The following is a 15,248-nucleotide window of genomic DNA, read 5'->3' on the forward strand; positions in this document are numbered from 1 at the left end:
AACTTGAGTGTACTCCTTTTTGTTGGAAAAAGCTATATTTTGGTAAAGAGCTTCCAAAAGCCTTGTAGTTTTGCAAATCATAATTTTTCCCATGAATTTTATAGCATAGATCATGTTTTGTTTTTGTTAGTTTTGCATTTGAAAACTAATATATCACAAATACTTGTACAAAAGCTAGTAATAATCACGTCTTATGCAAACAATGGCTTATATTTTAACATAAGGATGAAACATGCAAGTATTTATATGATAAACAAATTTTGACTTGTATCCCCCCCCCCCTAAAACATGGAAAATCTCGAAAATGTGGGGGTATGAACTCACCTTGAGTGGATTTGTGGGTTGTTTGAAGTGATGATGTGAAGATTTCCAAGCCTAAACACTTGAATGGGGTTGATGAACTTCCTTGAAAAGAATATTATCCTAAGAATTTTAACACATAATAATATGTGTAAATATGATGAAACTAACATAAAAGTGTACAAATACACTAGACTTTGAAGGAATACTTACCAAATTCTAAGAACACACGTGAAGAATTTTGAACTTGGAAGATTTTGGCTTTCTTTTTTAGAGAGTTTGAAGTTATAGCAAAGAGAAATGGAAGTGGGGGTTTTTGATTGCTTACTGTCATGTATAAAAAGGAAAGGGTGAAGTGATATTACTTAGTTAACTGTTGGTTATAAGTTTGGATACTTGTTGGGTATACATGGCATGGGAAACTGATGAAATATCCTATCACAAAGTCAACTATCCTTGTCTTTTACTTCTCTTAAACCGAAATCACATTAGAAATGACTTAAAGTGGTGATTTCGGCCAATGTATGACCGAAATCACCTTGCACCCTTTGTGATTTCGGTACTAACTCCCCCACAAAGGTGTTTTCAGTCTTAGTTGTTTGGATCTTAGGTGTTTTCGGCCTAGGGGTTTTCTAGGTTGGTGATTTCGGCCTCCTTACAACCTAAATCTCAAGGAGGGTGGGGTACTAGGCCAAAAACTATAAAGCAAAGTTTTAAATTCATGATTTATGTTCCAACTATTAGGCTTTGCTTGAACTTTAAGTGTTTACTAAAAATATGATTTTCAAAGCATAAATATATACATACATATATACTTTTACAAATAATGCTCTTTTTGGCTTTCAAAATTTTATTGCAACAAGGTTACATTGTGGTTGTACTTATACATAGCTACATTTTAAACCTTGCTTACACGAAATTTGCCAGTTGTCACACAAACCCACATAGCTCACAAGGCATTATTGTCTTGCGTATCTTTTTTTAGTGTCATGTATCTCAGGTTACCTTTAAGGAGAGAGGATGATAGATGGAAGTTAGAAGTCAAGTTATAGAGAATGGAGTGAAACTTGATTAGTTCCTTATTATTTTGTATTGATGTAGTTCGTATTTGCTTGCTATGGATTTATTGATGCTTAATGGTAACACCCTAAGTTTTGATTTAGAAAGTTTTTTTGGGACCGGTTTTTGTTAAATGTTGGTTAATACCCGAATGTTTTTAAAACATTGCATTTTAAAGTTGGAAAAAAATTTGAAAATTTTGGGGTGTTACATAATGTGTGGTAGGTATGATGAATTTGGTGATGGATATGGCGTTTGGTGGTGGCTAGATTGTCTTTTGTTGGTTGATGAGGTAGTGATGGTGGAGATTAGGAGATGGAGGTTAAGGTTTGGTAGGGGGGCTGAAATCGATGAATTGATTTATGGTCATGATTGCCACGACGTCGTTTGGTAGGGCAAGGAAATCTATGGGATGTGTCCCGATAAACTTGAATCCTCAAGGATATTAGTAGTGTTCATGTGATGCAGTGATGAATAAGAAAGAGAGAAAATGAGGAGGGAGACTTGTAACGCCCGCAGATCCGGGCTAGTCAATTTAGAGACAATAAGCATCAAAAATGAGTTTTTGATGGAAGATTATTTAGAAGTATTAATATTAACTAAGTTGTAGTATATGTTACAAGGGTTCAATACATATAAAGAACGTCGAAATCCGAGTTATAACGAAGAAGTTATGACCCTTCGAAGTTTTTCTGCAAAACCGGCACGACACCGGGAGACATAAATAGTGAATTTACGATAGATGACTTTTTAGCCTTAGCGATCTGAATGAAATTCGTAGTGTTCATTAAACTGAGAGCGTCCATAAAAAGAACGCCCAAATCTGACTTCGTATGAGGAAGTTATGATTTTTCGAAGTTTCAGCTTAACAGTGTACAGCCTGGAATTTGAATATTAGATCGAGCGGTTTTTAGCTGACACAACCTAAACGAGAATATAAGATCTCATTAATAGTAGCATAACGATAAAAAGATAGAGGAAAACGGACGTCGGATGAAGGAGTTATGAATTTTTAACGGACCAATCGTGTCCCGGCCTGTTAAAAATATAACTTTAAAAATAAAGCCAAAATTAACCGACGGAGTCTAAACGAAAGTTGTAGATCATGTTTCCGCCTACACGTGGATATAAATAACGTCAAAATGGAGCTCGTATGCGAAAGTTATGGATTTTAGAAGATAATTAGTTTTTGGAGTAATCTGCGAGTGACACGTGTGAAAATCTAGGCCACACCTTCTTCTCCACAGCTTTGCATGAGATTGAGACACGTGGCACATTACGCCCATCATAACTTTAAGTACGCTTAGTGTAACCCTTAAAACCCCATTACGCTCAACGTAACTTTTGAGTACGCTCAGCGTACTCGGTGCTGACAGCCTATATATAGAGGCGTTTTTCCTCAATTTTCTTCACACCTTTTCTCAACTTCTCTCCCAAACACCCCCAAAGCCTCAAGGCTTTTCTCTAGCCTTTCTTAGGAGTTAGTAGCGAGTCCTGAAGCGCCAGAAGGTCCTGAGAAGAAGAGATTTCGGCTCAGAAGTTCTGCCCTCGCACAATCCGGTTATTCGCTAAGCCCCAATATAAGTGAGTTATGCTTACCCTACTTTAATTATAGCTTATGATTAATATTAGTATTGTTATTAGGACCTTATAATAAGCATTTGGGTTATTATTATGAGTTATATAAGTGTCGTTATAATATCTTTTTAACTACTCGCGGTACAGGGAATCTGGTTTAAAGGGCCGCATTGGGTTGTTTGATTTCAGAAGTGCTATATGCCAAAATGGTCCTGCCCTCCGGTGTTTTATGTCTGGCCCCTGTCTGTACATAGTGGGTGAAGAGTATTGTTTAACGCTTATATATTAGTAATAATTGCTAGACTATTAATTAGTCTCGTCAAACATTAGACTAAACTCTAGTGGTAATGATACTAGGTTTTGTCCAAGGGAAATTGTTTTAACAGTAACGAAGTGCTGTCCGAGTGCCAAGTCACCACCTTTTCAAGTGAGTGCATGGTCTATTTCATCTTACACATAGATATGAAGTATTTTATATAAACTACATGCTATGTGTGCATATTATCTATATAATTTCTATCTATGTTGGATGAACGATTTTATACAAGTTTTATATGATTTAAATTGTATATGTATTTATATCTACATAATATGTTCGGTAAAGCATGGGTAGATGAAATATGAGTTGGATGATGAGTTGAGAGGTGATATAGACCATGAGGTAAGGGTGAGAGGTGGACGATGTGAGAAACCTTGTTCTCAAATGTTGGCCCCGTCATCTAGCAGAGTATGGATGACAACCACGGACTATTCTAGACACTCCAGTGGAACACTAGCAAGCTCGCAACATGTAGGTGTTGTGAACGATGTGTTCACCCGGTGTACTCTAAACCTTTGCGATCATGCAGACTTGATGCCTAAACCCTGGTGACCATGCATACTTGGTGCCTAAACCCTGGCGACTATGCAGATTTAGTGCCTATTGTGTAAACCGTGGCAACGATGGACTTCGTGCTGATTCCTTAGGATGATCCTTAGGAATAAATGAAGTAGGAATAGCTGATTCTTAGGGTAGATTCTTAAGAGTAAAGAAGATAATGGGGATGGGTAATTGGGTTGTCTGTTTGATGATTAAGCATAATAATTATATTATTGTGGGTTGAAAACCCTGTGTACTCACCAGGTTTCCCAACCCGACCCATGCAGTTTATTTATATCACAGGTGTTGATATGAAGTCACATTACACTGAGAGATTAAGGAGATATAAATCACTAGTGATAATGAATGTAAGTTCTGTTTATGCTTATGTTTCTGTATTGACGATGACATCCCAAATGTTTTAAAATGAATAAAAATACTTTTCTTCGGAAATGCTTTGATAACGTATTTATCATGTTTTACTGGGAACAAATTCCACAACATTTTTATTAAAAGAGGTACTCTGATTTTTATAAAGCATAAACAAAACCGGTCTTTCCTGTCCGTGAGTATGGGGATGTCAAAGTTGGTATCAGAGCATTAGTTTTAGAGAACTAGGAATATGGAATTATTTCTAGACTTAAACTTAGAATGCTAAGCAATGATTGTGAGTAGTGTGTCTTAGGTAATACACCTGAATAGACACAAGCACTAGCTTATTTAGGGAAAATGCCTAACATGCTTTTATGTGATAAAGGCTTTATGATGCTAAATGTATGATCAGATCTATGGTTGTTGCCGACCGGATCTGGAAACTTTACGTGTTCAGACTTCTAAACGATTAATTACAGTGTTAGAACTGGCATGTAACTTTTCGGACTAATAGGGAGATTTACACGTCGATCGTAAATAAAATGTTTGTTATCTTAATTATCGTCATTACATAGCGAACATCTGAATTGGTGTATAGATCGAAATGGAAAGAACCCGAAGTGGAGTCGGGAACGCAAATGGAAATAGGAATCAACAGCCCCTAGTGATTGAACAAATACCTGTTGTAGTAGAAGCTACACCTGAACCAATCACCATGGCTAGAGTACAAGCCATGAGCCGGGCTATGTTAGTTGAACAAAGGGAAGAAATGAGGAGGATGTTGCATGCAAATAGGCACGAACCTACCATGCATATTGAGCAACCTGAGCTGATCCCCAAGCAATCGGAGGAAGGAAACTACACCCGTAATTTGAGTCAAGTTGGGACTCAAGGAGAACGCAGGAATGGCCCGGAAAGGGGAAACAACAAGTATGGATGAATGTATAAGAACTTCTTGGGTGCGAAGCCACCAAGCCTTTCCGGAAGCCCGAAGCCGGTTGATATTATGGACTGGATCTCTGAAATGGAGATGGTGTTTGAGAGTTGTAACTGTAGCGACAGGCAAAAGACCGTCTTTACGGTCAGAAACCTAAAGAATGAAGTGCTAAGTTAGTGGAAGTTGTTGGTAGGTACAATGCCACGAGGAGAAGCCATGCGAATGTCTCGGGAAGCATTCGTGGAGCAATTGAAAATGCAATACTGCTCAGAGATAGATCTGATAGACATAAACAACGAATTTCAGAACCTGAAGAAAGGAAAGATGAGTGTGGATGAGTATGCCACCACATTCACCGAGAGGATGAAGCTATTCCCCTACTTGGTGCCTACTGAACTCTCCAAGATCGATAGGTTTGCTTACGGACTGCCCACAGACTTTGGCCCAACAGTCAAAATGGCAACTACCTTGAAAACAGTCGTTAGAGCAGCCAAGAATGTTGAGACCCATATTAGGGAAAAGGGTCTGGAGAGAGCTGAAGTTGGCGAGAAAAGGAAGTATGAAGGATCTTCAAAATCCAACAAAGAAAGGAAATTCTCAAAGACTGAAGGAGGAGGAGGTGAAGCTAAGTGGTGCGAGAAGTGTAATAAGAAACACTTTGGGAAATGTAGCGAAGATGTGACTTGCTACAAATGTGGAAAGACAGGGCATTACGCCAGCAAGTGTACATCCAACAAGAAGGTGTGCTACAGATGTAACAAAGAAGGGCACATTTCTAAAGACTGCCCGAAGAAAAACGAAGCGGCAAGGCCAGAAACGCCACCAAGGCCAAGGACATTCCACATGATCCTCGACGAAGCAGAAAACAACGCAAGGAATCAAGGATGAGGAAGTCATACCCGAAGGTTGAGTTATGAAGTAGCCAAGAGAATAGTATCTTGAGATGTAGCCTATTATAAGCATAGTCTAGGGTGAACTTGAACACCTATGTAATTGTTTCAATAAATAATATAAACCTTCATTTTGTTATTTGATGTGTTGAATGATTATTTGATTTTCCTGTATGGTGACTTGGATAAACTGCGAGACAATACTTGGGACGGGTATGAGTAGATGTGAATGGTAGTAGAGGCCTATACTACCGGAAGCACATGACTCACGCTTGGATCAGGGAAAGTCACAAGGTTACCAAGAAGCTAGTAATTGATACCGTTTTATTCAAATATGTCATTACCATCATTTCGGTAATAACTAAGAAGATGATTGTTATTCCGACTCGAGTGGTCATATCGAATTGAGTCCGACTACGATGAGTATGTTACGTGGTTCAGAGAACCAAGTTTTATGTAGCATCTGACTTAATCCAGAAGATTGAAACAAAAGATAATCAAAGAGATCGGTAGAGGTATCGTGATAGTTTCTTGTAGCTAGAAATGCTACCTTTAAGATGAGATTAGAACATGAAGGAAACTATAGTCTGTTCTGGAAGACTCTAAGAGACTTGAGTCTAAGCATTGCAACATACGATGATAGGTCATTAGAATATGACACATCGTTCCATTGTAGTAATAAAAGAACTTATCTTAAGTTCGTATCCAGTCGGGATTGAGATTGTGACTTGAATGTCATAATTTGGAGTCTAACGTGAGATAGGGAGCAAGTGCAAGATCGAGCACCGCCTACACTCAAGGAGTCTAAGAGTTAGATACTCATTTGAAGAAACAAAGAAGTTACGATTATTACCTAGGATGAAGAGATAACATATGGAATCATTATAATGCCCTATTTCGTTGATGATTCCGAGACGTAATCATCCTAAGGGGGAGATAATTGTAATGCCCGCAGATCCGGGCTAGTCAATTTAGAGACAATAAGCATCAAAAATGAGTTTTTGATGGAAGATTATTTAGAGGGATTAATCTTAACCAAGTTTTAGTATATGTTACAAAGGTTCAATACATATAAAGAACGTAGAAATCCGAGTTATAACGAAGAAGTTATGACCCGTCGAAGTTTTTCGGCAAAACCGGCACGGCGCCAGGAGACGTGAATAGTAAATTTACGATAGATGACTTTTTAGCCTTAGATATCTAAAAAAAATTCATAGTGTTCGTTAAACCGAGAGTGTCCATAAAAAGAACGCCCAAATCTGACTTCATATGAGGAAGTTATGATTTTTCAAAGTTTCGTAATAGCAGTGTACAGTCCGAAATTTGAATATTAGATCGAGCAGTTTTTAGCTAACAAAACCTAAACGAGAATAAAAAACGGACGAAAACGGACGTCGTTAAAAGTAGCGTAATGATAAAAAGACAGACGAAAACGGACGTCAGATTAAGGAGTTATGAATTTTTAACGAATCAATCCTGTCCCGGACTGTTAAAAATATAACTTTAAAAATAAAGCCAAAATTAGCCGACGGAGTCTAAACGAAAGTTGTGGATCATGTTGCCGCCTATGCGTGGATATAAAGAACGTCAAAAACGGAGCTCGTATGCGAAAGTTACGGATTTATAAGATAATTAGTTTTTGGAGTAATCTGCGAGTGACACGTGATACAATCTGGGCCACACCTTCTTCCCCACAGCTTTGCATAAGATTGCGACACGTGGCACATTACGCCCAGCGTAACTTTGAGTACACTTAGCGTAACCCTTAAAACCCCATTACGCTCAGCGTAACTTTTGAGTACGCTCAGCGTACTTGGTGCTGACAGCCTATATATAGAGGCGTTTTTCCTCAATTTTCTTCACACCTTTTCTCAACTTCTCTCCCAAACACCCCCAAAGCCTCAAGGCTTTTCTATAGCCTTTCTTAGGAGTTAGTAGTGAGTCCTGAAGCGCCAGAAGGTCCCGAGAAGAAGAGATTTCGGCTCAGAAGTTCTGTCCGCGCAGAGTCCGGTTATTCGCTAAGCCCCAATATAAGTGAGTTATGCTTATCCTACTTTAAGTATAGCTTACGATTAATATTAGTATTGTTATTAGGACCTTATAATAAATATTTGGGCTATTATCATTAATTATATAAGTGTCGTTATAATATCTTTTTAACTACTCACGGTACGAGGAATCTGGTTTAAAGGGCCGCATAGGGTTGTTGGATTTCAGAAGGGCTATATGCCAAAATGGTCATGCCCTCCGGTGTTTTATGTCTGGCCCCTGTCTATAGATAGTGGGTGAAGAGTATTGTTTAACGCTTACATAATAGTAATAATAGTTAGACTATTAATTAGTCTCGTCAAACATTAGACTAAACTCTAGTGGTAATGATAATAGGTTTTGTCCGAGGGAAATTGTTTTAACAGTAACAAAGTGTTGTCCGAGTGCCGAGTCACCACCTTTTCAAGTGAGTGCATGGTCTATTTCATCTTACACATAGATATGAAATATTTTATATAAACTACGTGCTATGTGTACATATGATCTGTATAATTGCTATCTATGCTGGATGAACGATTTTATACAAGTTTTATATGATTTAAATGTATATGTATTTATATCTACATAATATGTTGGGTAAAACATAGGTAGATGAAATATGAGTTGGATGATGAGTTGAGAGGTGATATAGACCATGAGGTAAGGGTGAGAGGTGGACGATGTGAGAATCCTTGTTCCCAAATGTTGGCCCCGTCATCTAGCAGAGTATGGATGACAACCACGGATTATTCTAGACACTCCAGTGGAACACTAGCAGGCTCGCAACCTGTAGGTGTTGTGAACGATGTATTCACCCGGTGTACTCTAAACATTGGCGATCATGCAAACTTGATGCCTAAACCCTGGTGACTATGCAGACTTAGTGCCTAAACCTTGGCGATCATGCAGACTTGATGCCTAAACCCTGGTGACCATGAAGACTTGGTGCCTAAACCCTGGCGACTATGCAGACTTAGTGCCTGTTGTGTAAAACGTGGCAATGATGGACTTCGTGTTGATTCCTTAGGATGAGCCTTAGGAATAAATGAACGAGGAATAACTTATTCTTAGGGTAGATTCTTAAGAGTAAAGAAGATAATGGGGATGGGTAATTGGGTTGTCTGTTTGATGATTAAACATAATAATTATATTATTGTGGGTTGAAAACCCTGTGTACTCACCAGGTTTCCCAACCTGACCCACTTAGTTTATTTATATCACAGGTGTTGATATGAAGTCACATTACACTGAGAGATTAAGGAGATATAAATCACTAGTGATAATGAATGTAAGTTCTGTTTATGCTTATGTTTCTGTATTGATGATGACATTCCAAATGTTTTAAAATGAATAAAAATACTTTTCTTTGGAAATGCTTTGATAACGTATTTATCATGTTTTACTGGGAACAAATTCCGCAATATTTTTATTAAAAGAGGTACTTTGATTTTTATAAAGCATAAACAAAATCGGTCTTTCCTGGCCTTGAAAATGGGGATGTCACACTCATCATCTTCAAAACAATGGTCCAGTTGTGAATGATCCACCGACTTCTTTAAGTTTGTCCTTACCTAGATCTAAACTGAAACAAAAGTTCCCAGAAGAGTCTTCGACACTACCACATGCGGCGGAACTGCAAAGTGGTGGTGCAAATTATGAGTTATCCAACCAGAAATTAATGGTGATGATGCTGGAAATGATAAAAAAGAAGTAAGGCATTACATGTCTGGGATGGAGAAAAAGACGACAAGCTGAAGGTGTTAATCGGAAATGCTTTGATTAATCATATGGATGTGAACAAAATCGAGTGACGATTTGGATGAAAATATAGAAACTAGGTTGGTAATTGCCATTGATGATGATGATGATGATAAGCTTCGATTTAGTTCTTATAGAGAAAATGAAAAATTAGAAATTTTGGGTAGTTGATTTGCATAGATATAAAAATATAATTCTGGTGAAATTTTGGGAAAATGGAAACATTCTTTATTGAAAGAGATTTATAAATAATTTAATAAAATGTTAGATAATAATAGTTCTTTTTAAATTAAAATATTTTTTTGTTAAATAAAAAAAGATAAAAGAGTTTTGAAAAGGACAAATAAGTCATTTCATATGGCTCAAAGTTTTAAAAACCACAAGATTATTTATCAAAAAGATTAACATGACTAAAGCTGTTATCTTTGGTTAACCACAAAGACCATTTATGTAATTTTGTCTTATTTTTATGAAAATGTCGGTAATTAATAAAATAAGTGTTGTCGTAATTCATTCATATGTTAGCAGTGACCATCTAGATTTGTAGTTTCGTACATGGGTAAATGAACATGAATAAATATAGAGAAAATTACAAATTTAACAATTTTCTTTAATTATTTGCAAAAAATAGCCAAAAAAACACAAATTACAAAATTAGCCACCAAAATCACAAATGAATTAGAGTCATCTGCGATTTCGACATTTAATCTGCGAATGTACAAGTGTTTAAAGTGTGCGCGTGCATTGGCAGTTGTACATTTGCAGATGGACTCTGCGATTTTATTAGACGTTGATCTGCGATTTTGACTTTTTAAGGGTATAAATACCTTAACCTTTTTGAGCTTTCATTTTGCAAGGTTTTTGTTGTAAGAACTCTCTTTGTAGGCGAAAATCAGTAGCTACGGACGATTTCGTAGTTAAAATTAAAAAAAAATGTGCAAAATCGCAGATGAAACGTCAGAGGAAATCGCAGATGAACTAACGTATAGTTGACAATGCACGTCCACGCTTTAAACACTTGTATATTCACAGATCAAATGCCAAAATTGCAGATGACTCTAATCTATCTGCGATTTTGATGGCTATTTTTGTATTTTATTTATTTATTTATTGCTATTTTTACTAAGTAATTAAAGAAAATGGCCAAATTTGTAATTTTCTAATTAGTATAACCAAAATGCTACAAATTTACGAAAGACACATGGAAACATTTTATACTGAGTTTGACAAAATGTGGTTATGATTAGAAATAGAAATAGAATAGATTAATGAACCGTTGACATAATAAAAGAAATTATTATCAACTAAGACATAAATGATAATTCATAATATATTTCATGTCAGAATCTTTCATTGTATCTAATATAACATTAATCATTTTACATTTTAAACACATAGAACAAAGTCTTTAGTATTAAGAAATGCAAATATACAAGGATTCAGGTGATACATGCACGCCCTACCCCGAATAAATAATTAACACTTCCAAACGCAAAGTCTTCGCTCTTCACTAAAACAAAGTAAGCTGTTTACTGAAAGAATTAAACAGCCCAGCATGACGAAAAGAGTCTTTCTCCTCCTCTTCTGTTGCTTAATGAGATCTTCCGTATCAAAGAACACAATTCAGGATCATCTTTATAGAGGCTCGTTTCTCTCCGTAGATGATGATTCACACTTCATAACCTCCCCTGACAACACTTTTACCTGCGGCTTCTATGGCTTTCAAACCAATGCTTACTGGTTTGCAATCTGGTTTACAAACTCCAAAGAACGTACTGTGGTTTGGACTGCAAACAGCAACAAACCTGTCAATGGCCATGGCTCAAAGTTAACACTTGAGACAAATGGTGCCATGGTTTTGACTGATGTGGATGGCACGTTTGTGTGGGAGACAAACCCAACGTCCACGGATGTAGATAGAGTAGTGCTGCTTAATACAGGTAATCTAGTACTCATGAACAACAAAGATCAGATTCTTTGGCAAAGCTTTGACTATCCAACTGATACTCTGTTGCCTTCTCAATCATTAACAAGGAGCAAAAGCTTGATATCTGCTTTCAGTAAAGAAAGTTTTCAACCTGGGTATTTTAGTTTGAGCTATGGTAGTAATAACGTTTTAACAATGTTTTACGATGGCCCAGAAATATCAAGTGTCTACTGGCCTAGTCCTGATCCAAGTTTTAATGTTTGGGCCTATGGAAGAACCCCTTTTAACAATACCAGATACGCATTCTTTAATGATCTCGGTGTGTTTAACTCAAGCGATGGGTTGCAATTTAATTCTTCAGATATGGGTTTTGGGATCAGAAGGAGGCTCACCATGGACTATGATGGTAATCTCAGATTTTATAGCTTGAATGAGTCAACAGGATTATGGTCGATCTCGTGGCAAGCTATATCACAATCATGTAATATTCATGGAATCTGTGGGAGAAACGGGGTTTGTGTTTATGGAGACAAACCTGAATGTTCATGTCCACCTCACTATGAGTGGAGTGACCCTAATGATTTAGGTAAAGGTTGTAAGCCTACTTTCAACAATACATGTGGAAAGTCAGCAACGTTTGGATTTGTGCCGATGCAGCATACTGATTACTATGGCTTTGATCTAAATTTCTCATCGCGCATTTCGTTTGAATCGTGTAAAGACATCTGCTTGGGCGATTGTCGTTGTGAAGCATTTGGTTACAGGCTAACAGGTGAAGGTACTTGCTATGTAAAAAGCGACCTTTTTAATGGATACCAGTATCCTAATTTCCCAGCAACCATGTACTTCAAAGTACCAATTGGCATGGAAGCTCCCGAATCTGCCTCAATCCTTAATGGTTCAAAGGCCATATGTACAGATGTCCCAGTCATGGTGGGTTCTCCATCTATGTATAAATCACCTGCTGGAAAGGTGAAATGGGTTTATCTTTACTCGTTTGCTTTGGCTATTGGTTTAGTTGAAGCTTTGGTCATCTTATTGGGGTGGTGGATATTTTATGGAAACAACGCATTGGTAAACAACCTAGAAGAAGGGTATCGTATGGTATCTAGTCAATTTAGAGGGTTTAGTTATAGAGAGCTGTTGAAGGCGACACGGAACTTTAAGGAGGAGATAGGCCGAGGAGGATCAGGAGTTGTGTATAAAGGGATTCTGGAAGACGAAAGGGTGGTGGCTGTGAAAAGACTGGGTGATGTGAGCGAAGAAGGTGGAGAGTTTTGGACAGAAGTCAGCACCATTGGTAAAATCAATCACATGAATCTAGTGAGGATGTGGGGATTCTGCTCTCAGAGAAAACACAAACTTCTAGTTTATGAGTTTGTAGAAAATCAATCTCTTGACAAAAGATTGTTCTCCTCGAGTTTTCTTCAATGGAAAGAAAGGTTCAAAGTTGCCATCGGGATAGCAAAAGGTTTGGCTTATTTACACCATGAATGCCTAGAATGGGTGATCCATTGTGATGTTAAGCCAGAAAACATTCTTTTAGATGAGTCGTTCGAACCAAAGATTGCAGATTTTGGTCTGGCAAAGTTGACTCAGAGAGGTGGTCAAGGCTCGGAGTTTACCAGGATCAGAGGGACAAAAGGATATATGGCTCCAGAATGGGCTAGCAACCTTCCTATCACAGCAAAAGTTGATGTGTACAGCTATGGGGTTTTGGTTTTAGAAATGACAAGGGGAAGTCGACTTTCTAATATTGTTGTTCAGGAAGGGGAAGAGGAAGAGGAAGAAACGGAGCTTATGAAGTTTGTAAGGGTCACGAAAACGAAGCTTCAAGGAGAAGAAATGGATCTGTGGGTTGAAGAGATGATTGATTCGAGGTTGGGAGGGTTGTTTAGTAGGAAGCAAGCTGTAAAACTTGTTGAGATTGGTGTAAGTTGTGTGGAGGAAGACAGGAATAAAAGGCCTACAATGGATTCAGTAGTCCAAGTTCTAATTGATTGCGAGCCTGAGTAGACTCGCTAAAAAGAATTGCATTTTACTGTTTATGTGAATGTATTACACTTTCCTTGATTGATGCTGCTTCAAATTAATGCAACTCCCGTCTTCTTTGGTCAAAGGTTTAGATCTAGATTGGCAGCCTCCCGCTCAAAAGTATGGAGGAATATTAGGCCGGAGGGAGTGGTGCCACCGAAACCGCACTCCCTCCCTCGCCACGTAAGCGCCACGTCACAGTTTACCACTTAAGTGTGGTTTCTTGCCACACCAAGGGTGTTGTGCCACAGTTTTAGTTTTATTTTTTATTTTTTATTTATTTTTGTTTTTTTTGTTAAGTATTTTAATTTAATAAAACTTATTTTTTAATAAAAAAAACATAATTTTAAAAACATAATAATTAATTAAAAATACAAACACCATACATTGCCTAATTTAAAAAAAAAAAAAAAAAAACCTAAAAATTTAGAAAAACAAAGTAGAAACAAAAAACCAACAACTTTAAAAAAAACACACACAAGAAACCATTAAAAAGTTGAAAAAAAAAACTAAAAATTAGCCACGATTCATGTAACGGTTTTTCACTTCCTCCTTCATCGCCAAAACCACTTCAAGCTCCGCCCCGGTCATATTCAACGTGTCCATTGCTAGTATTCGCATGTCGCTCTCCCTTTGTTTCCGAAGCTCTCTTTCAGAAGCAATTTTCAAAATCTTATCCATTCTCTCCTTTATATCCTTCATGTTGGTTCCCATTTCTTTCAAATCATCTGAATCCGACGCTTTGCCTTTGCCTTTGTTTTTTGATTTGTCTCTTCCCAATGGTCGGGAAGGTGGTGAAACTGGAACAGGTTCATCTTCGTTTAGATCAAACTGAACACGAGCATCTGATGTAGTGTGGTCGGACTCAGATGTTCTGCTGCGTTTTGACCCACTGTCGATATGTTGGTCAAATGTTTTGCTACTCAGCCATTTCTTGTTATCTTTCAAAAAATGCCAAACTTCCAGAAACTTGAAAGCCTTCAGATTTTCTTGTTGATAAACTTTCAACGCTTTCTGCAAAATAACTTCATCGCTTTCTCCACTTTTCCATTGACGTTTCATGTTGTTCCACAAGTCATTAAACAACATGACTTCCTTGTTCATCTTCCCCCATTTGGAGTACACTTGATGTTTTGAACGGTATTCTCCACGGCCCATTCCTTTATGGAACCTGTGTAAAACGCGAATCCAAAAGCGGTCATGCTTTTGGTCTTTTCCAACCGTCGCGTCTTCTGAAATATCGATCCAAGATTGTGCCAACACCAACGCTTCCAAAGGTTCTCAACATCTAGCCTCCGCCTTCTCTTTTCTTTTATTCGTTGCTCGAGTGGGCTGAGTTTCTGTAACGAATTCTGGTTCGGAATCAGAAACGACCGTTTCTGGTTGTGTTTGTGTTTGTTGCACAAACTCGGGTTGGGACAAAAAATCAAATGGATTAAAATCCGGGTCGTGTTGTGGTAGTGGTGGTGTTTGTGGATGTGGTTGCCCTGGTCGTTGTGGAAAAGA

General features: G+C 37.7%; 1 protein-coding gene across 1 annotated transcript; it reads left to right on the top strand.

The window, feature by feature from the left end:
* The first annotated feature begins 11,321 nt into the window (after nt 1–11,321).
* On the top strand, nt 11,322–13,873 carry LOC145076421 (putative receptor protein kinase ZmPK1). Its single transcript, XM_079022300.1, has one exon. It carries the CDS (start codon nt 11,337–11,339, stop codon nt 13,722–13,724), a length of 2,388 nt encoding a protein of 795 aa, XP_078878426.1. The 5' UTR covers nt 11,322–11,336; the 3' UTR covers nt 13,725–13,873.
* The last annotated feature ends 1,375 nt before the right edge of the window (nt 13,874–15,248 follow it).

Source organism: Lactuca serriola, chromosome 9, assembly GCF_051521515.1.
Source record: "Lactuca serriola cultivar US96UC23 chromosome 9, Lser_US96UC23_V15, whole genome shotgun sequence".
Lineage (NCBI taxonomy): Eukaryota > Viridiplantae > Streptophyta > Magnoliopsida > Asterales > Asteraceae > Lactuca > Lactuca serriola.

What these genes read in the sequence shown, in the direction of transcription:
- LOC145076421 (XM_079022300.1), top strand. Translation starts at nt 11,337, where the DNA reads ATGACGAAAAGAGTCTTTCTCCTCCTCTTCTGTTGCTTAATGAGATCT.